Genomic DNA, 22,109 nt, shown 5'->3' with positions numbered 1-22,109 from the left:
TTTCCATGCCGGCCCTGCCCTGGGCTTGCTGGATCACACTCCCAGGTCTGATGTAGGGTGAGGACACCTTCTGTCTGGGGAATTCAGGGTCCACGAGCCAGCCAATGAGCTCTGGATCCCATCTCTAGCCTCAACTCTACTCCATTTGTTTGCTTGCTTCTAAAATGGATTAAAGGCGCCTGGGTGGCGCAGTCGGTTAAGCGTCCGACTTCAGCCAGGTCACGATCTCGCGGTCCGTGAGTTCGAGCCCCGCGTCAGGCTCTGGGCTGATGGCTCGGAGCCTGGAGCCTGTTTCCGATTCTGTGTCTCCCTCTCTCTCTGCCCCTCCCCCGTTCATGCTCTGTCTCTCTCTGTCCCAAAAATAAATAAAAAACGTTGAAAAAAATTTTTTAAATGGATTAAAATGTGAGTTTTATTACTGTTAACACTTTATGAGTCCAAAAAAGACAAGGGCAACATCTGTATGGACTGTTTCACATTTTGCAAAAGGTTTCATTGAGTTCCTCCTTTGACCCAAGAGGTGAACACAATTGGCCAACGTGTCCACAATGCGAGCTCACCACGCTCACAAACTCTAAAGATCAGAGAGCCCTCTGCATGGTCGGTGCTGTTCTGTTCTCGCTTCAGAGAGATTCTCAGCAAGCAGAGGGGCTCTGGTGGCACCTGGGGAGCCGGCCTGGGGAGGCAGGTCAGCCTGGGGTCTGAGGACCCATCTTAGATCCTGCCTCGGACTCGCTGTGCAAATTTGGACAAACTATTTGAGCCCCAGTTTCCTCACCTATAAAATGGGTATAATATCGAATTCACTGAGTTGTGTAAGGGTTAGAAAGATGAAGTACATTCTGACAGGCAAAGTGCCTAGCGTGCAGCAGGCCCTCAGCAAATGGGAGTTTGCTTAGTAGTCATTCTGTGAATACACCTGGTTACCTCACGTCATATGGGAATCTGCAAATTGGAGAGAGAAGAGTAATAAACCAGAAGTGGCAACTGACACCAAGGAGGAAGTAAAGCAGTCAGAAAAATAAAGTACAAGTGGCCAGATAGAGCTGCGTGACACCAAGGCCAGGAGCCCTGCTCCCCTCAGCCATGGCATCTCTGTATCACCAAGGGGTGGGGACTGGTGTTCGTCCAAGCTGACCCTCTGCTGACAGTGGGCTTTAATGGATGTCTAATGTCTAAAGAAAGGGAGTCAGGGGCACCGGGGTGGCTCGGCCGGTTGAGCGCCTGACTCTTAATTTTGGCTCAGGTCCTGATCTCACAGTTCTTGAGTTCAAGCCCCATGTTGGGCTCTGCACTGACAGCATGGAAGCTTCTTGGGATTCTCTCTCTCTCTCTCTCCCTCCCTCCCTCCCCCTCTGGCCCCCTGCCCCATGCTCTCTCTCAAATAAAAAACATTATTTTTAATTAAAAATTTTTTAAAAAGTAAAGGGATTTAACACATTCCTGAAGGATTTTTCAATAAAAATGAAAAAAAAATGCAAGAACTTAGAAAACTTCAGGATCAGCTATCCAGAAAACTTGCTTATACAGAATTTCTCACTGGAAAAATTCAGTTTTTTTAGCATATTTTGGTTATTTTACCAGTTAATATATTTTTTAGCAAACAACACAAAGTCAAGGCTAACAACCATTCAAAAAAATCATTTAGAAGTGGTTTTTTTTGTTCTTGTTTTTGTTTTTTTGGTCATGAGGATTTTTATTCTCTTTACTAAATAACTTCCTTAGAATAGGGTTTTTGTTTTTCTGTTTTCTGGGTGTTTTTGTTTGGTTGGGTTTTTTTTGTTTTTTTGTTTTGTTTTGTTTTGTTTTTGTCTCTAGAAATGTTTCTCAGTAAGGGTGCCATCTGGTGGAAAAAACATGAATATAAATTCCTGCACTGTCGCAGTTTTGAAACTAGAGCAAGGCACTTCGTTGTTTTGTGTCTCCTGTTTTCTCATTTGTGAAATAGGACAACCTAGGGAACCTGTGTTTCAAGGTTTTTATATGTGGAAAGACCCTGTCTGGTGTCTGAGAAAGAATCCCAAGATACATTTTTTTAAAAATTTTGCCTTTTGTTCAATACATATAAAACAAACTTAGTTTTAATTTTTTGGATTTTTTATTTCAGAGAGTGGCGGGGAGAGAGCACATGGGGGGAGAGAAAGAATCTCAAGCAGGCTCTACACTCGGCATGGAACGCAAGCTAGGGCTTGATCCACAACACTGGGATCATGACCTGAGCTGAAATCAAGAGACAGGGACTGAGCCACCCAGGCATCCCCCAATTCCTTTAGCCACAACATAGCTTTTTCAGATTATGAAGTTTTGGGTATGGAGGGAGAGGAGGGCATATTATCTTGGTGTTAACTTCTAAAAATGATAATAACTTTTACTTAATCCAGTTTTAGCAAGTCAGGATCTGACTAGTTATTTTTAATGTACACTTGACCCCGGGACAACACAGGTTTGAACTGCTCACGGTTCCAGGGTCACCTGCAGTAGGTTTCCCAAATATTAATTGGGGGACTTATAAGTATCATATAGTTATAAAATCAGATCTCCTCAAGCTAGAGGAGATCTATTTGTCAGAAGAAAATCTTTTCACCTTAGAGATGAGAATCTGTTAGTGTGGTAAGTTGGGCTTGATGTGAAAGTCACAGAGGGGGTAGCAGGTGGGAAGAGAATGTTCTGGAGTTGGAATGGGGAAAGTTGTTCCTTTTTTACTTTTTTAGATGCACAAATGGATCAGGACAGTAGTCAAAATTCATAAAATATGAAAAATAGATTACACATAAAAATGTACATGGGGAGACAGGTGGGAGGGACTTCTTTTTGGTATGCCAACATTTATTTTACAACCAAAATATGACTTTGTGTGTGTGTGTGTTTATGCAAATATTAGTTTTATGCAAATATTAGTTTTAGGGAGGAGAATTACAGGAAATAGAAGACACTATTTAAAGTGACTATTAGCCTTTCAAAACAAAAACATGCTCATCTAAACACATGTTGGTCAGGTTTTGGCTGATTAAAGTACATAAACCCTGTGTTTGTTCACCTTAAATCTGCAGCCCAAATATTAACACTGTAGTCAGAAACATGTGTAGTTGTTAGACCAGTTGAGCCTGTCCCACTTGAATCTAGCCCCAAAGGATACTGTTGAGACTCCTCCAGGCTTGTGCTGGGAGTTGGGAGATTAATTTGCTCAGAGTGAAAGTCAGCGAAACTTGTTTTTCTCAGAATCTTTGACCTGGAAGTGATCCCAAGTGTAGCTTAGTTCATACTTCTGGGTCTGAGATGACCTGCAGGAATACCATTTCTCAAGGTTCCCTGGTTTTCCTTTCACTAAATATATCCTGAGAGAGAGAGACTCCTGGGACTTCTTTAGTGAGAGGGGATTGCATGTTTAACATCTTCCGTGGGAACCCCCTTCTGCTTCGCCCAAGTGGTTAATCCTGCCTGGCTGCCACTCCTGTTTCTCTCCTCTGCCATCTTACGTCACTCATCCTGCTTAGCCTGAGACACAGCTGCTCTGTCGCCTTCACAGCTGTGCACAGTGGCCATCCGTTTGAACACTACTGTTAAGAGGAAATGTACAATTCTGCCTTCTTCTGAGTTCTTATTTCTAAAACCTGGACCCCACGTCCTCCCTTAGATTCTCAAATACAGGGGAGATATTTTTGCTCTCAAGTTTACTTTTGGATTATTTTAAAGTGTTAATGATGTGCCTCATGTTATGCCAGACACTGGGAAAATTCTAAAGTCAGAAAACACTTAAACCTTGTCACAGAGAATAGTGTGAAAGGAGAAAGCACTTCGGGAAATGAATTCGTATGGTAGAGGGTCTTAAATCCCTGACTAAAATATCTGCCTTTTTTGATTCGGAGTTGGTATAAGGAAGCTATTGGAGATTTTGGATGGGAGAACGTAAGGCATAAATAAAGTTGGCCGGGGGTGGGCATAATGATGCCGGGGAATTAGGGAGTAAAAGTTTAGGGAGGCTGTTGGCAAGTGGGGACAGTAATGCCTCTGTGAGTTGATTGTATGAGAACCATTTTTCTTAAGTGAGTTTAAAAAAAAAAACAACCTTTTTGTATTATGGAAACATTATTGGTTTGAGAGAATGCAGAAATTTCTAAACAATACAAGTAAGAAAAATTCACCCATTATCTTACAAACTTAAAAATTATTACTAACATTTTATTGTCTTTCTATTGATAAAGCTGGGATCATATAATATGAGCAGTTTAATACCCTTACTTAGTAAAAACATTTGCCTATATTACTATTATTGGAAATGTGATTTCTGAGTGATGATTAAGCCTATCAGGTGAATGGTCCGTAATTTAACTTTTCTGCTTTGATTGGATATTCCTTGATCTACTCCAGTAGCCTCCTACCTGGGGCCACGTTTCTCTACTTGCTACCTGATTCCTCATAACCAATTTTTCATGCCATATCGAGAGTAAATTGCCTTTGATTTTATCTATTTATTTATTTATAATTTTTTTTTACATTTATTTATTTTTGAGAGACAGAGAGAGACAGAGCGTGAGCAGGGGAGGGGCAGAGAGAGAGGGAGACACAGAATCTGAAGTAGACCCCAGCCTCCGAGCTGTCAGCACAGAGCCTGATGCAGGGCTCGAACCCACGAACTGTGAGATCATGACCTGAGCCGAAGTCAGATGCTCAACCGACTGAACCACCCAGGCGCCCCTGATTTTTTTTTTAACTGAAGTATAACCTACATCTGGAAAGGAACACATACAGAAACAGGTCCATGAAGTTTCACAGACACATTTTGTCCATACTGCCAGCATCCAAATCAAGAAAGGAAGGTGATCAGCATGGGAGCATCCCTGTTATGTGTCCCCCAAGATACTGACAGCCAGGGAAACGGCCATTCTGACTTTTGACAGCAGAGATTAATTTTTCCTGTTTTTGAAATTGAGGAGGGCACCTTTTGGGATGAACACTGGGTGTTGTATGGAAACCAATTTGACAATAAATTTCATATATTAAAAAAAAAAAAGAAATTTATGTAAATGGAATCAAGTAGTATGATGTCTGTTTTAAAATCCATTTTCTTTTGTTTGACGTTATGTGGATGTGAGACTCATCTGTGAGATCTGTCCATATTGTTGCCTACACTTGGGCGTGGTTTTTATTCATGGCTCTATGGGATCCCATCGCATGAAATCAACCATACCTGTTTTATCTATGCGATTGTTGATGGGCATTTGGGTAATTTCTAGTTTTTTACAGTTATAAACACTACTGCTGTGAATATTCTAGCAAATGTCTCTTTTGTGAACATATGCATACATTTCTACTTGGTGTATCCCTCAGAGTGGATTTGCTGAGTTAGCTTCCGAAGATACTACCAAATAGTTTTCCCACGTAGTCGTGCCAATTTGTGTTCCCACTAACAGTATATGATAGCTCCATTTGTCCCGCATCCTTCTCAACACTTAGTATTAACAGTTTTTATAATTTTAGCCATTTTTATGAGTTTTTAATGCTCAATGTGACATTTAAAAATGCAAATAAGGTTATATTTCTTTTCTGCTTTAAATCTTCGAATAGCTTTTCATTTTACCTAGAATCAAATCCAACCTTCTTTTTATTGCCTACAGGCCCCTTGGGTGGTCTAGCTCCAGCCTACTCTGTGACTTCTTTTATCCAGCATTTCTGCTTATTCACTCTGTTCAATTCACACTGGCCTGGCTGCCTTTATGCTATTTTGAAACATGCAAACTCTCTCCTCCTTCAGAAATTTTGTACTAGTTGTTCCTTCTAGAAGGAGAACTCTTTCCCCAGATATCTATGAATGCTCAGTGAATGAGTGAATGAAGGGATCACCGAGCCTGGGGGAGGGGCAGGCCTAGGACCTCAGGAAACCCAAGCTGCTGCTTCTTCCCTCTCTGGAAGCTCATTTCAGCAACAAAAGCCTGGCACAGAATTGCTGCTGTACATTTCAAGTCTCCTAGAGACTACAAATGTGAGAACTGAAGAACCTGAAAGGCATGAAGATCGCGGTAGAACTTCCACCCCCGCCCTCCCAACCCCAGCCTAATCCTGCATTTCAGAGCATTTGACCATTACATGTGAACATATCTCTGCTTCATCCTCACTGGGGAACTTGACGTGCGGGTTGGGTTCAGTGGGAAATCAGCGGATATTTAGCTAGAACAAATAAAAGCCACTGTGTATTGTATAAAACACACATTCGTGTATATGAATACACATCACAACCTCGTCTAAGGAGCAAATAGACTGAAGGTAAAAGTCAACCCGGCTGAACTCAGTGATGCCTCCATTACAAAGATTGCTGTTTTACACCTGCTCTCAGAATGATGTAAAGGATCTGTGGAGAAATGGTTTCACTTCATAAAAATAAATTAATGAATAAATAAACCATTGGAAAGAGGCCATTAACCATGGCTTGTGCCCAATGACATTAACTTCTAAGAATGTTGCCATTGCAAAAATATCTGCAATTAGGGAAGACTGACAAGGAGGAGTCAGTGGGAGAGTGAGAATAAACTCCAGGCTCACCAAGTATTTCTTGCTGTCGGGCACCCTGCAAGGAGCGTTTCACAAATGCCACCTCTGAAAAGTGGGTGTAATCATCCCTCTGTCATACATAAGGGCTGTTGCTGGGGTTTGAACTCCCTGGCAGGGAGGGGACAGTGAGGTACCTCTACACCTCCCTTTGAAAGCAGCTACGTGAGACATCAGAGGCAGAATTTAATGAGTTCTCTGTAGATCAATAAAACGAAGGCAAATAACCAGGTGGGTAAAAGGGCAAAGCATGTGAGAAAACATTTCCTAGGGGATATATAAATGGCCAATGCACATAGGCAAAGATGTCCCATCTTACTAGGAATTCGAGAAATATAAAATAAAATCACAAGATAGCTTTTACATCACTAGACTTGCGGTACTGGCAAAATGTAAAAGTCTGACATTATCAAATATTGCCAAGAATGTGAAGCAATGCAAACCTTATGCTCTAAAGGGTGCCTAATGTGGAGAAAATGAGGGATTTTCTAATACAGTCACAGATGCATCTACCCGGTGATGCCTCAATTTCACTCACTAGACAACCTCTCAAAAAAAGCCACACAAGAGAACATTACAGAAATGTCCACCACAGCACTATTTTTAAGAGCAAATATAAATTTGAAACAACCTGTATGTCTAAAGGAGAGGGATACATAAATTGGAGTACAGTCGAACAATGGAATATCATACAGTCGTGACCTTGAATGATCTAGAACTAGAACTACACTCTTCAAAATGTTTGCATTTATGTTGCTTAAGGAACACACACACACACACACACACACACACATACCGGAATGATAAGCACTAAACAGGATAGTGAGTTTGGGGGTGGGGGTGTGGGGGGAAGGTATACAGAAACTTGGTCATTGTGATTTGAGTCTGGGTCTTGCTTCCATGACTTATGATTCGTTTTGAATTCGTTAGCTGTTAACCATTGCATGTTGCACCTCTAAAAGGAGAATTTTTAATGTGAAAATCAGAGAAGAATAAAGTGACTGAACTCAGGAAGTTCCCGCACAAAACAGCAATTTTCTCAGGGCCATCCTAAAGCAAGCCTGAGCTGAGCCACAGAGAACCTCCATAAATACATTGTTTGAATTCCTACCTCCCTTTTTCTCATTAGCAAACAATGCTCTCCGGTTTCTCCAATCTTTCAAGGTAATTAAGGGCCTGCCCTAGATGTTTTGGCTTTCTGTTGTTTTTAATTGCAACGTTTACATCCTCCTTAAAAACAGCATTTCCATCCTCCTGATAGGTTCTGCCTTCGGAGCCAAGTGGTTCCCCCTCCACCTATCAGGAAACACAGGCCTAGAAACCATCCTTGAAAGTGTAAAGTGGCCGGTCCAGAGCCTCACCAGAAAAAGGAAATAGCAGAAATGTCCCTTCGAGGCACTGCAGGGGTGGGGGTGGGGGGGCTGGGAAGGCACGTTGGAACTTCTAAGCTTTGGGGCAACTATACTGATTGGATTTGGCACTCGTGACTACTGTCCAGCTATAAAAAAAGTAAGATACGACACAAATTTTTTTTATAAGGCAGAAGCTGAAGAAGACAATGAGAGTTAAGAAAAAAATGGAAATAACTTTTAACACTGCTTACAACAATGGTTCTGTATGTATGTCACTTAACAGTTTTTGTAGTAACACCCTTGTTTTTTTTTGGGTGGGTGCCTAGACCTTGCTGAATGTACATGTACTGAAGAACCTCATTTAATGCTGATGCTAGGGGAAAGGAATAAAGATCTCCATTTGCAGCTTACCAAAGGGGTCCTCCAAGTGTGAGAGGCCTAAGGGTTGCCAAGGTGTGTGAAATCAAAACTATTTTCATAATAGTATTCAGACCCTATTTATTGAAAGGGCGGGCCTACGCCCCCCGACTCCATCTTGTTCTGTGTCCTTCACCTTGACCACGCCTCCTCCCCTTGAGTAACCTCCCGCTCACCCCTTCAAACTTCCCGATCAAAACACGCCCGGCGACCTGCGTAACAGGACTGCGACCCTTCCCCAGCCAATCGGCTGAGGCCACAGCCATTATCTCACCAACTGCCCCTAGACCCCAACAAAATCTTTGTGCTTTTGAAACTTGCTCTCTCTTTCCTGGTATCTCACCGCTGCGTCAGTGCAGGTAGGGGATTGAGCTCCAGCTAGCTCGAATAAAGGCTCTTTGCTTTTGCGTCGGACTCGGCTCCCTGGTGGTCTTTGGGGATCACGAATTCTGGGCATAACATTTATCTTTTTATTTTTTTTATTTAATTTTTTTTTTTAACGTTTATTTATTTTTGAGACAGAGAGAGACAGAGCATGAATGGGGGAGGGTCAGAGAGAGAGAGGGAGACACAGAATCCGGAAACAGGCTCCAGGCTCTGAGCTGTCAGCACAGAGCCGGACTCGGGGCTTGAACTCACGAACCGCGAGATCATGACCTGAGCCGAAGTCGGACGCTTAACCGACTGAGCCACCCAGGCGCCCCAACATTTATCTTTTTAATTCTCATTCTCTCCAGGCTTTTGCTTGAAAGTGGATTTTTTCAGAGGCTACCTGACATGTTACATCCTAAGAGGTTTGATGCCGAAGCAGCTGTGAGAATCCAGCTGTCTTCGGTTAAGTCAGACATCAAAGAGACTCGGGAACATTAAGCAGGGGTATGTAGTAGTAGGTAGAACAGTATGACTTTCCTCAATAAATTTGTTCTGGAAAGTTCAGTTATTTTTCATAAGATGCGTGACATTTATGTTAACACTTATGTTAAAGTCTATTGTTTGTATTTAAAATAAACAAGAGAATAAGCGTTTTAAATGCTCTCCGTCTTAATTTCTGATAGAGTAAATATTGACAGCAGTAACCCACATAAACAAGCACTTTAGAATCCTCAATAATGTTTTGAGTATAGCAACTTGCAAACCCCTGGCCCCCAGCTCATCACAGAAAGCTGTGCTGGTAATGAAATTGTCGAACTCCTGTCCTGTTCCTGCAGCTGCTTCTGTCTCGCTCTCTCTAAAACCACAAAACCCGCCAGAGATAGCTTGGTCAGGAATCTGCTAAATGGAGATTACATTATGTATATATATATTTCTTCTTCTTCTTCTTCTTCTTCTTCTTCTTCTTCTTCTTCTTCTTCTTCTTTCTGAGTCCCAGTGCCCTGCAGGGATATCTCTGGGTGTCTCCTGAAGGCCAGGGCAACCTGTCCTGGTTGATACCATCTTTGGAAATTTCACACAGGAGCCGACTTTGTGCTCAGGTATTTCAGGATCGCCCTGGGAGGTCTGCTTTACAGAAGTTAACAGCCTGACTGGGGCAGGGAAATGCTATTCCTCAGAAGCCATTTGGGACAGCTTCCACGTTGGGGTATTCTGTATAGACCAAGCGGGGCATGTAATAACTGCTCAGACGGTCTGGAAAGGCAAGAGTTCCTTTATGGGGACGATTCGGAATAGATCTAAGCAGACATGACTGCCGGTGAAAGATTTGTCAGCCGCCAGAAAATCAGGTAACAACGCCTTTAAACCCACTTCTTCCTGTGATGGCACTATTCCTTCCTACGCTCCCCTTGGGGAAGGTAGGCCTGCCCTGCCCATGGTGGCAAGGAAGTAGCGCGGTATGGAAATGCCACGCCTGGGTTCAGTGCCTGTCTCCCATTCTCCTCTCTCCGCGGGATCCTGCCTGCTCCCGCCGGTCTGGCAGGTGGACACCGGCCGCGAGTCTGCGGTTGAGCCAAGCGGGTGCGGCGCCGGCCGTCGGAAAGGTGTGGAGGGAAAGTGGCCGGCTAACAAGTGCACGACCGAGAGGCCGGAGATCGGGACTCCCGGGAGGGCGGCCCCCGGCCCGCCGGCGACCTTGGGGGAGCGGGCTCCGTCTCTGGACGAAGGTGTGCAGTTCCCGCTACCTGCCGGTCCGGCGGCGCTCTGGCTTCCTCTCCCTTTTCCCGCGGCCCTTTGTCAGGTCGGCCTAAGCTGGCTTCTCCCAGGTGAGCTGGTGGTGAGGGCTGCGTTTGGACCGCCAGGCCCAGGCGGACCCCGAGGCTAAGGCGCGCAGGGGAGAGGCTACGCGGGACGCACAGGTGGGGAGCCCAGGCGGGTGGCGTGCCGCTCACCCGGCGCAGGGCGCACACCCGCCTCGCTGCGGGTTAGCAGAGGTCACGCCACCGCGGCCGCAGGAGGGGCCAGGGCGCACCCCGGAGCTGGGAACCTCCCTCCCTACGAAGATCACTTCCCGGCACCGCGCCTCCCAGCTCCTCCCGCTGATCCCTCTCCAGTCTGCAGGATTCTGGAGGTGGGGCCTGGAGCGGGGAGTCTTTGGCGGCACGTCGGGTAAATGTGGGCACCCCGCGAAGACAGACCTGGGCTAGGACCTCTGAGATTCGTGGTCGCCGTCCCCGCCGAGCCTCATCCGCTCCCACCTTGTGTCTTCCTTGTCGCCCAACGGGGAGATGCTGGCCCTGTTGTTCTGTGGCGTGTCCATCGCGCTTCCACCCTTTGTCAGAGCAGGTACGTTGGTCCGTCCTCGGGTCTAGGCCACCCTCACCCACCTGCCTCCTTGCGGCTCTGTGGGAGTGCCTGCGCGGCCCATCTGGGGGCTCACAAGAGCCCCCAGCCTTTCTGCTACTTCCACCCCAGGGGACCAAGTGAAGTTAACGCTGAGTGGGGAAACAGCAAGTTCCCAGCATCTGACGCTCAGCCCCAAATGTCCCCTTTGGGTTTTGAGGCACCTTTGGGAGGGGGAAGGTGGGTGGGGTGAGGAGGTGTGGGTAGGCAAATTTGGAAGTATTGAGTCCAAAGGCTCAAAACCCAGCAGCAGAACAGACTTCTCCCAAGAAGACACGCAGTGCAGTGCCATGCTATGCGGTTCAGTAGAAGCGAACTTTAACATGAGCAGATTTTTAAACAATCCTCTTTGGGATGAAATACTTGCACCTTTTATTCAAGACGGAGTGAAATAACTGGGTGGCAGAGCACAAAGAAACAGGACAAGGGGGCTCAGAACAGGAATGTGTACTCAGGCAGATAAGGACTCAGGGTCTTAGGAAAGAAGGGACAGAACAAAATCATCCCAGACAGAGAGGATGAGTCAATGTCTTTTATGGACACATTTTTGTCCATAAATCAAATCAGCAGACCATTTTAGGGAACTCCCACGCTGAGAAAACTCTCCAATACAATTTCAAATTGGCTAGAAAATTGAAGAGGCATTTGTTAAACTGATAATAAATAGCACCAGAGTTCTCTTTCATGATTCCCCCACCCCTTTCTTTCCCTAGATGCATGCAAGGATATTAGAATGTACAAGGAGACACCTTCCGCCGGCCAGCCTTTTGCTTTTAATTGTATAAACCTGTCACCAACGTCCGGGAAAGTACATGTAACATGGTATAAATATCCTGGCAAAAGCCCAATATCCACAAATGCACAGTCCAGAATTCACCAGGAGCAAAACTGGATTTTGTTTCTCCCCCTGACACAGGAGGACACCGGGATCTACCAATGTGTCATAAAGTAAGTTGCTCATTTAAAATAGAACTAAGTCCCTCTTTCTGTCTCTTTTTCACACACACACACACGTGTGTGTATAGTGTTATAACCATATATATATATATATATATATATATATATATATATATGGGGGCGCCTGGATGGCGCAGTCGGTTAAGCGTCCGACTTCAGCCAGGTCACGATCTCGCAGTCCGTGGGTTCGAGCCCCGCGTCGGGCTCTGGGCTGATGGCTCAGAGCCTGGAGCCTGTTTCCGATTCTGTGTCTCCCTCTCTCTCTGCCCCTCCCCCGTTCATGCTCTGTCTCTCTCTGTCCCAAAAATAAATAAAAAACGTTGAAAAAAAATTTATATATATATATATGTACATATATATATATATATATATATAATTCTTTTAGGAAAATTCTTTATAAACTCTTAATAAACATAGAAAGCTCAGTGAGAGAATCAAATAGTTTTATAACAGTTTGTTACCAGACGGTTTCCAGTGAACACATTTTACACTTGATCTCAGCCAAAATGCCGAGAAGTGATCCAGTGAACACATTTTAAAACAGAACAGGTTTATAAATCAGTTGTTGGAACATGAAATGCGTCTTTTCCCATTGATCTAAGGCCACAGGCCAGACCAGCTTAAAAATCTGTTTCTCGAATTGTTATTGCTGCCTTCTTTCTTAGAATGCCAGAAGTTTTCGTGACAGGTGGCACAACCAGATGGGGATAAACCTCCTTTGAGCACCTTTTTGTAATGGCACCACAATAGGAATTTAACAGTGACTGACAGATATGTTGCAGGCCCTGTGCTAAGTAAGCCTCATGTTAGGACCTAATGTAAATGAGTGACCCAGGGCTCATGGCAGGGAGACAGTTGAGCCTGGTAGGGGCTGTGGGGAACCAGAAAGCATAAGTCCCACCAAAGGCAGCAATCTCTGCAACTCAAGCCCATTTTCTAAGTTTTCAGAGAACCTGGAAATTGTATATATGTGTGTGTGTATGTGTGTGAGTGTATGAGTGTGTGTGTGTGTGTGTGTGTGTGTGTGTGAGAGTTTTCAATAAGCTTTGTGAGTATGGCTTAAATAAAACACATTTGTGGACAAATTTTGCCCAACGGCCTCAATTTTGTTACCTTTCCTTACTGGCATGCATGTCTTTAACAAATGATTTGATCTCTCTGAGCCTTGATTTTCCTATCTGTAAAATGGAAGTAATGCCAGCCTGATAGGGTTGAAGGGACAATTAGCTGAGATTATATGTGAAATTGGTACTGGAGAAAGGTGATTGCGTTTGCCCAGTGGTACACAAGTGGGAGTGGCTGTGAGCCCCTGTTTCATGGCTCCTTTCCACAATTTCACTCACTGTATAGATTAAGGTGCTGACAAGGTGTCTCGTGGAGGTCTCCTGTCCTGTTTGACTCTGGGTTATGACATAATAGAGCTGGAGATTGTGTGGCACACAAATTCATCTGGATGTCTGGGCTGGATTTAAAATACTTAAATCTGGTTGCTGTGAAACAGGGAAAGATCATCTTTCCTAGAAAGTAGACACAGATGCTGCTGTCATGGAAAAAAATAAGTGTGAATTCTCACAAATCATTAACATACAGATATGAGACATACTTAGTAAACTGTATATTTTTACACTGAAGTAATTTCAAATTCCTGCAAAATTTGCAAGAATAGTATAAAGAACTCCCACCTATCCTTTATCTAGATTCCTCATTATTTTAACATTTGCCACATTTACCTTATAATTCTCTCTCTCTCTCTCTCTCTCTCGCTCTCTCTCCATATATGACTGATCCCTGAACAACATGAGTTTGAATTGCATAGGTCCACTTATACATGGATATTTTTTTGATAAATATAGTACATTACTGTAAATGTATTTTGTCTTCCCTATTATTTCCTTAACATTTTCCCTCTAACTTTATTATTTTTTTCTTTTTTCATTTTAAAGAGAGAAAGAGAGAGCATGAGCAGGGGAGAGGGGCAGAGGGAGAGAGAGAGAGAGAATCCTAAATAGTCTCCACACTCAACATGGAGCTCAACAGGGAGTTTGATCTCACGACCTTGGGCTCATGACTTGAGCTGAAATCAAGAGTCAGTCGCTCACCTGACTGAGCCACCCAGGTGCCCCTCTAGCTTACTTTACTATAAGAACACAACATATAATACACATAACATACAAAATATGTGTTAATCCATTGTTTATGCTATCAGTAAGGCTTCCAGTCAACAGTGGCTATTAGTAGTTCAGGTTTGGGGGAGTCAAAAGTTCTATGTGGATTTTCAACAGTGCATGGGGTCCAGTGCCCCTAACCCCCTGGTTGTTCAAGGGTCAGCTGTATATGTATATTACACGCAATATTTTTTTTTCTAAGCCATTTCTTCTAAAACACTTGAGTTGTATGCGTCGTGTTCCTTTAGCCTTGAGTAGTTCCATGTGTGTTTGCTGCCAAGAATATTTTCTTAGTTATCATATTCAGGGACCATCATATAACATTTTTATCTAACTCCCAATTCACACTATAATTTTGTCAATCATCTCGATTTTTCTTGACACATTTTGTTCCTTTCCTTTCTGGTAGAGCATCCAATTTGGGATCATGTATTGCATGGGGCTGTCACGTATTTTCAGTCTCTTTTCATCTGGAACAGGTCCTCTGTCTGTGTTTCACAACATTGACATTTTTAAGGAGTACAATTATTTTATATACTATCCCTTCATTCGGGTTTGCCAGACATTTCTTCCTGAGTAGGATGAGGCTGAGCCTTCTTGGCTGGAATAGCATGTAGTCTGTACCCTCTTCAGACAACACACTCAGCAGCTCATGGTGTCCATTTGACCCTTGGTGGTGGTAATCAGTTGGATCATGTGGTTAAGGTGTTGTCCAGGGTTTCCACAATATAAACATTTTTTTTCCTTTTTGTAAGTAATGATTTGTGAGATGCATCCCACCTCGTTTGAGGCAGAGGGCTTGCACAATATCTTGAAGATGATTTGGCAATCTGGAGATGAGTGGATTCATTTGATTTTGTGACTGTTGGAGTTTACGAGGTTTCACTTTGCCATTTTCTTACAGCTATACAAACACCTGTCACAGAATCCATGTAAACCTAACTGTGTTAAGAAAATATTGGTATTGTTTTTCTGGAAACAGTCAACTGATTTTATCAGATGAATACAAACAAATACTACATGCCGGAAAAGACGACAGTCTTACCTGTCATCTGAACTTCCCACAGAGTTGTGTTTTGGATTCAATAACGTGGTACAAGGTAAAAAAAAAAATAATTTTCCTATGATATTTTTCTTCTTCTTTAAAACTTACTCGCTTTGGGGGGGCCTGGGTGGCTCAGTTGGTTAAGCATCCAACTTTAGCTCAGGTCATGATCTCACAGTTCATGAGTTCGAGACCCACGACGGGCTCTGTGCTGACAGCTCAGTCTAGAGTTGGCTTCAGACTCTGTGTCTCCTTCTTTCTCTGCCCCTTCCCTGTTCTCACTCTTTCTCTGTCTCAAAAATAAATAAGCAGAAATTTTTTTTTAAACTTGTTTTTAGTTTAAGTTGTATCTTTTAAGGCAGAGTTGGTAAAGAGATTTGAGTACCTAGCTAATTGTTAGCTAATTGATATTGATAATTTTACCCAGCTGATTATTGATTTTAAAATTTATGGTTCTTATAACTTTGAAATATTTTATTCCTTGTATTCACCACCTCCCTGCTATTATATTTTTTGAGAACTATCCTTGGTTATTCTTTTATTCTAACAGATTAATAAATTTGAGTGGGTACTACATGCACATGATTCAATAATCACAAAGTATAAAAAGTCACCCCTGGAAAGTATCCTCTGCTCTCCTGAGCTGTATTTGCCCTGGGCCTGTTACACCTTTCCTAGCATGTGGCTGCTTTTATTACTTTCTTCTATCCTTTGTGTTATTTTTATATCATGGTATCCAAGCAAATAAAACTATATCTTTGTCCTTCACTTTTTATGAAAACACGAAATCCTTGACTCACCTTTCTGCACCTTGTGTTTTCACCTTGGAGCATTCTCTTTTCTTGGCTGTCCCAGCAGATATTAATGTCTAAGGCATAATCCTAGGCAGGGAGGAGAACAGGCTGGTTATTTAAGATAGGATTAGTTTTCCTGTAATTCTGCTTGTTAGCACCTGTCGGTACAGCCATCTGGGGCGTGATTTTTCTCTGTGGAAACCTTTTTATCACCTGATTCAATTTCATTAATGGAGAGAGGCTTATACCAATTTCTCATTTCTTCCTGAAAGAGTTTTGGTAAGATTTCTTTTTTTGTAGGAAATTGCTCATTTCATTAAACATTTCAGATACTCTAGCATGCAACGGTTTATCATCTTTGCTCTTTTGATGTCTGTTTCTGCCAGAAGGTTCTTCTTTTAATCCCTGTTACAATGTATTTCTCTCTCACTGTCTCACTGGATTGGTCTCTCATAAGAGAGGTGTCAGTTTTATTACTTTTTTCCAAGGATCCAGTTTTGGCCTTGTTGATCCTATTACACGTTTTGTGTTCATTTACTTTGTTTCCATTTTCTGCTCTCACAAGGCAATGAATGGCCTTATCCCTGTGTTTGAAGGCGCATTTGCCAGTGTGCAAGTTTTGTAGGCTACATTCTCATTAACCTTATAATTGTTAGATTGTAGGCTATGTATAAAGCATTCAATTTCATTGATGATGCCAAGTTCCTTGACAAAATTTTTTATCGGCTTATACTCACCCCCTGCAATATCCTGGACTCCCTAAAACCTTATCTAGGACTTTGTATTATAAGACTTATATATTTTTTTATCAGCTTAATGGGTGTAAATGTTACTGTATTGTTGTTTTAGTTGCTTTTCCTTAATTATTAGTGTTAGTGAGATTGAACAACTTTTGCATACATTCACTGACCATTTTTGAATGCTCTGAACTGGTGACTCCTACCTTTTGCCCTATTTTTATTTTTTTCATTTTTCTTACCATTTTGTTACTGACTCACAAGAGACTTTATATATTTATATATTCTGGGTACCAATGTTTGGAATGCGTGAACAATTTCCATCGAGGTTCAGTGTATGTATAGAAAATACATGAAGCTTAAGGGGACAAGCTTGATGGATTATCAGAAAGTGAACATACCTTTTGGTTACCCCTTCCAATGATCAAGGTCAAGAACTAAAACACCACCAGCACCTCAGAAGGCCCCCTTCTGCCATCTTCCAAAGAACTGTACTTCCCTAATCCCCTGACTTATAATAGCATAGATTAGTGTTGCCAGCTTATGAATTTCACTGAAATTGAATCATATTGTATGTAGTACATATAGGCACAAGCCTGGCTTGCTTGGCGCAATAGTAAACTTGTGAGAATCATCATCTGAAGTTGGGATTGATGCGGTCTTCTTTTAGGGCCATGCTTTTAGCGGTTTAACCAAACCGTGTGGTCATTTCGATCCCAGCTGAGGACTTAAGAGTTTGGCAGGACGTCAGGCCCTGACTCTAGCTTTTGTCTCCTACACCTGTAACTGTCAAAGCACTGTCTTATCAGTCTACTGGCTGTCACCTTCAGGATAATTTGGGGGGTGGGGCGCCCGGGTGACTCAGTTGGTTGAGGCTGAGTGTCCAACTTCAGCTCAGGTGATGATCTCACGGTCTGTGAGTTCGAGCTCTATGTCGGGCTCTGTGCTGACAGCTCAGAGCCTGGAGCCTGCTTCGGATTCTGTGGCTCCCTCTCTCTCTGCCCCTCCCCCACTCATGCTCTGTTTCTGTCTCAGAAATAAATAAACATTTAAAAAAAAAAAAGAAGTATTTGGGACACTTAGTTCTAAACACCCAGTTTTCCTTTAATGAGAAGTTCTCTTTACAGACTTTATAGCTACTGCCTGTGCCTTCTCCACTTACAAGGCTAATACCTGGCCCTGAGGAAATGTTCAGTAAGTTTCTATTGAATAGGTGGATGGCTTCTGAGTTCTTTCTATCTCCAATATGTTTTGTTTTTCTTATTAACTATTGGGCCAGTGGAAAAAAATTACGTGACAAGTATTCATTTAATATGTGTTGGGACATATAATAAACAGTTTGCATACTCTTTCTCATTATCCTCTTGTTAGCATTGGCTCTGACTACAGTTTAAAAACTAACAACAATCCTGTTCCAAGGGAGGCCTGGCTGGCTAAGTCAGTAGAACATGCAACTCTTGATCTCAGAGTCATGAGTTCCAGCCCATGTTGGGCATGGAGCCTACTTGGAAAAAAAAATTCCCTAACAGTGTTCCTGTTTCACTTAGAGGGTACTGATTGCCAGGCCACCGCCCCCTCAGCCTCAGTTGGCTTGGACTGTGGCATTACCCACTTTCCGAGTCCAACTTTGGCCTTCTCAGGATACGGGGTCACACGTTCTTCTCCGTGGCTTCTTGTAGACTCTTCCTCCAGCATTCTGTCTCCCACCTTGCAGCCTTGCAACAATTACCTCTTGGCACCAGCATTATGCCCCTTTAGAGTCTTATCAGTAGAACTCTTCTCGAAATTTCTTCCTCTCGGCCTGGGCCTATTGTGGTCATAGATTGGAAAGCACTTGACATTTGTAGAGAGGTAGGTTTTTAGAATCAACTTTGTCACTACCTCAGTGTTAAGAGGATGGGTTTTTTTTTTAAAGCACTTGGCTCGGACTTATCTTCTACTCCCTGAATCAGATTATCCATGGGTGAGGTTCAGGCATCTTTATTTTTAAACTATCTGCTCAGCCTGAGCAGATAGGAGGCTAGGAGTCGAGCAATATGAAGAGGAGGGATTGTTCTGAAACTGTCCCACCAGTGACCTCAGTTATGGCTCTGTTTTTGCTACTCTCCAGTTCAGACCTTGAGTTACTTTTGGGCCTCAGTGTTTTCTTCTGTCAAATGAGAACGTTGGAATCAATTCTCCAAGCACTTAGAGCCTGTTATCTTCCTGGGGCCATACCAGGAAATGTTTTGTGTAGGAGGTGAGCATTGCACTGCGTAAAGAATGAATAGCAATGAAGCTGGTGGGGAAGGGGGGGTGGGGGGCAAAAATGATGACAATTAGAAAAAACCCTAGCAGGTGCAAAGGGATCAGGTAAGAAAGAGAATGGTGTTTGGGGGCATTAGTTAGAGTCTGGGGTCCATGTCCGAGTGGGGTAAGGTGATGCTAGGAAGTAGAAGATCTTGTTTGCTAACCAGCACATAGCCTTTCCCCCACTTAAAGTATGTTAACGGCCAATCACCCTATTAGGAGAATGACATACTCCACTTCTTTACGCGTTAGTAAAGTCCTCGTGGAGGCACTGCAGGGAATAAATTGGAAGGGCTTGCGGATGGTGGCGTGTGGATCATTGACGCTATTTCAGAAATTCAGTGATTAAACGAGGACCATTGAGGAGAGTGTGTAAGATAGAACTGACAGAATGAGGGGAAAGGAGAGGAGAGTAAGTGGAGGGAACTCATTCCCAGTGGCCCCTCTTTTCTCCATTAATTGGAGGGAGATGTTAGGTGGAAATTTAGAAAGAACAGTGTAGGTGAGTAGGTGAATGAGGGAATCGAAGGCAAAGAATTTCTAAGGTGAAGACCATGAATTAGTAGTGATGCCAAGACTCATGTTGATGTGATTTTCTCTCATAATGTTCATCGGGTGGTAGGCATGTAGGAGAGGGACAATGGGACCAACCCAGGGTGGGTTTTGCAGGCTGAATATGCTGCAAGGATAAAGGGCGACAGTGTGGAGGAATTGAGGGGGGTCAGTAAAGTGACGCCACATGATGGGAAAGGAAATGATACCTGAAGGAAAGTGGTAATTAATACCAAATGGAAGGGTCAAGAAGACTGCTTCCAGCGAAGACAGAAAAATGGGTGTGATGGGTAGAAATTTCAGGTAGAAGACTATAATGAACATGGTGGATAGATGTTCACTGTCCATGGTGAGCCTCTTTAAGCACTAGAGAGGCTATAAAGCTAAAAAGAAACAAACGAACAAACAAACAAACAACCAAAGCAACCAAATACACACCCTACAGTTTTCCAGGGTTTCCTGCAGCTAATGTTCTGGATGTGACTAAGCTTCTTCAGCTGGCTTCCCTGAAGGGCTGAAATGAGAAATTTTCTAGATTGTCCTGCTTTTTCTGCTGGACAGCATGGACATGGGGATTTTTCTGCAGCGGTGTTCCAGGGCCCAGACCTCGGCTTTGTGGGAGCTGAGAAGCAGTGCATAGGCCTTCTGATGATGTATTTGTTGGTGTGACTTTACTAGATGTGGCATGACTTCGCATGCTAGAGTTGCGTCGTGGCAACTCCTGGTGTCTGACTTTCAGATGGGGTGTTTCAAAGTCTTGACTCCCACCTCACAGTTATGTCAGAGGTAGCAGGGATCCTGTGAGCTAGTTCACCAGCATGGTCTGGTTTAGATCTCACTGCCTGAGTGCTTCTTAAAATTTTGTAAGCGCCTAATACCTGTGTTAAATCCTTTCCCCCCTAAAATAGCTGGGACGCTTTTTGCTTTATGCAACTAAAACCCGTCCAAGAGATAAGGGCTCACAGATTTGTTTTGAAGAGTGAATGAAATCATCTATCTGGTAAGCCCTTAGTTCAGTGTAGGTACATAGCAATTATTTAATAAATAAATATCACATGCTATTATTTGGTTAAAATAAAGGAATGGAAGAGATGGAATAATAAAAAATGATAATCAGAATGGTATATTTGTTTTGAGGAATTTAGAAACATAGTGGTTCTGGATAATGACAAAGCCCAGCTTGTGGCTGGGATAATTGAAGACCAAGAGGAATAGAGATGGTCCTTGAAATTGAAGGGTTATGGAGGAGAAGGTTCAGGTATTAACATATCCATTCTTGGGGCACCTGGGTGGCTCAGTTGGTTAAGCGTCTGACTTTGGCTCAGGTCACGATCTCGCGGTTCGTGGGTTCGAGCCCCGCATTGTGCTCTGTGCTGACAGCTCAGAGCCTGGAGCCTGCTTCAGATTCTGTGTTTCCCTCTCTCTCTGCTCCTCCCCCACTTGCATTCTCTCTCTTTCTCTCTCTCTCTCAAAAATAGACATAAAAAAATTAAAAAAATAAAATATGCATTCTCATGGACAATGAAGTATTCACATTGGAAAAGCAGTAATGTCTCCATTTTTTTTTTCAATTCCAAACTACTTCTCAATGCAATGATTTCTGCTCCACTATTAAGCTGTATCTGTACTTCCTGAGATCATTCTCAAAGGCAAATATGATCGTCTCATTCCCTTGCTGGAAAAGCTGCAATGTTCATCCCATATTCATGGTTTTCTATGATTGGGCTCCTGGGTGCCTGACCAGTTCTATCTCTGTCATTCTCCTGTAGGTACTGCATCTTAGCCAGACACTCTGGGCCATTCTATTCCTCCAACCACTGTACATGCTGGGCTCAAAGTGTTCTTCTTGGCGCTTGGGAGACAAAATACATTCAAATGTTGCCTGCTCTCATTACTAATATTTTAAGTTTAGATCTTGTCAGTGAGATGTCACTTACAGATTTTTAAGTAACTGTCAAGGCCTTCTGAGAATTTAAACTCTACAACGATGCCCTAGTGGACTGTGGTAGAAGCAGTCCCAGTTACTGTAAAGGGACAGGAGCTATCAAGATTGCTTCTTAAATGATCAAGATTGGATTTCCATATGATTAAGTATTTGTACATCTTAAAAGAAAGGACGAGTCGATCAGAAAGGGACTGGTCAATGACGGAAATGTAGAAAGGGATATACGGATCCACGTATTCTGGGCCTGCAGAGATTGCCCCTATCAAAGCCCTATCCAGGGAAGAAAGTTTTCATAGTCCAAGGACTCAATGCTTTTTGTTTGTCCCTACTCCAAAGAAGGTGGCATCACATTATGGGATCTGATGCCTTCACCCATCTGACCCTTACTAATAATTCCCATTCTGTTTGTTAAGTAACTATCCAATTATAATTGGGTTTCCCATATGGGGAATAAGGTAAAACTTTTAGAAATTCACATGATAAATAAACAAATGCTCGTTCTGGCATTATTGAGTTTTAGCTTCCAAGGTGGATCCAT

General features: G+C 43.0%; 1 protein-coding gene across 2 annotated transcripts in view; it reads left to right on the top strand.

The window, feature by feature from the left end:
* Positions 1-10,440: 10,440 nt before the first annotated feature.
* The window catches only part of IL1RL2 (interleukin 1 receptor like 2), a 44,227-nt gene continuing 32,558 nt past the window's right edge, over positions 10,441-22,109 (top strand). For both annotated transcript variants that reach the window (XM_030310339.1, XM_032592614.1), the window contains exons 1-3: positions 10,441-11,030; positions 11,801-12,035; positions 15,114-15,309. In XM_030310339.1, the coding sequence (XP_030166199.1) occupies positions 10,973-11,030; positions 11,801-12,035; positions 15,114-15,309 (489 nt within the window). In that variant the 5' untranslated portion in view covers positions 10,441-10,972. The remainder of the gene's footprint in view (positions 11,031-11,800; positions 12,036-15,113; positions 15,310-22,109) is intronic.

This window comes from Lynx canadensis, chromosome A3 (genome assembly GCF_007474595.2).
Source record: "Lynx canadensis isolate LIC74 chromosome A3, mLynCan4.pri.v2, whole genome shotgun sequence".
In the NCBI taxonomy this organism is placed as follows: Eukaryota; Metazoa; Chordata; class Mammalia; order Carnivora; family Felidae; genus Lynx; species Lynx canadensis.
This window is presented reverse-complemented; position numbering and strand designations above follow the sequence as displayed.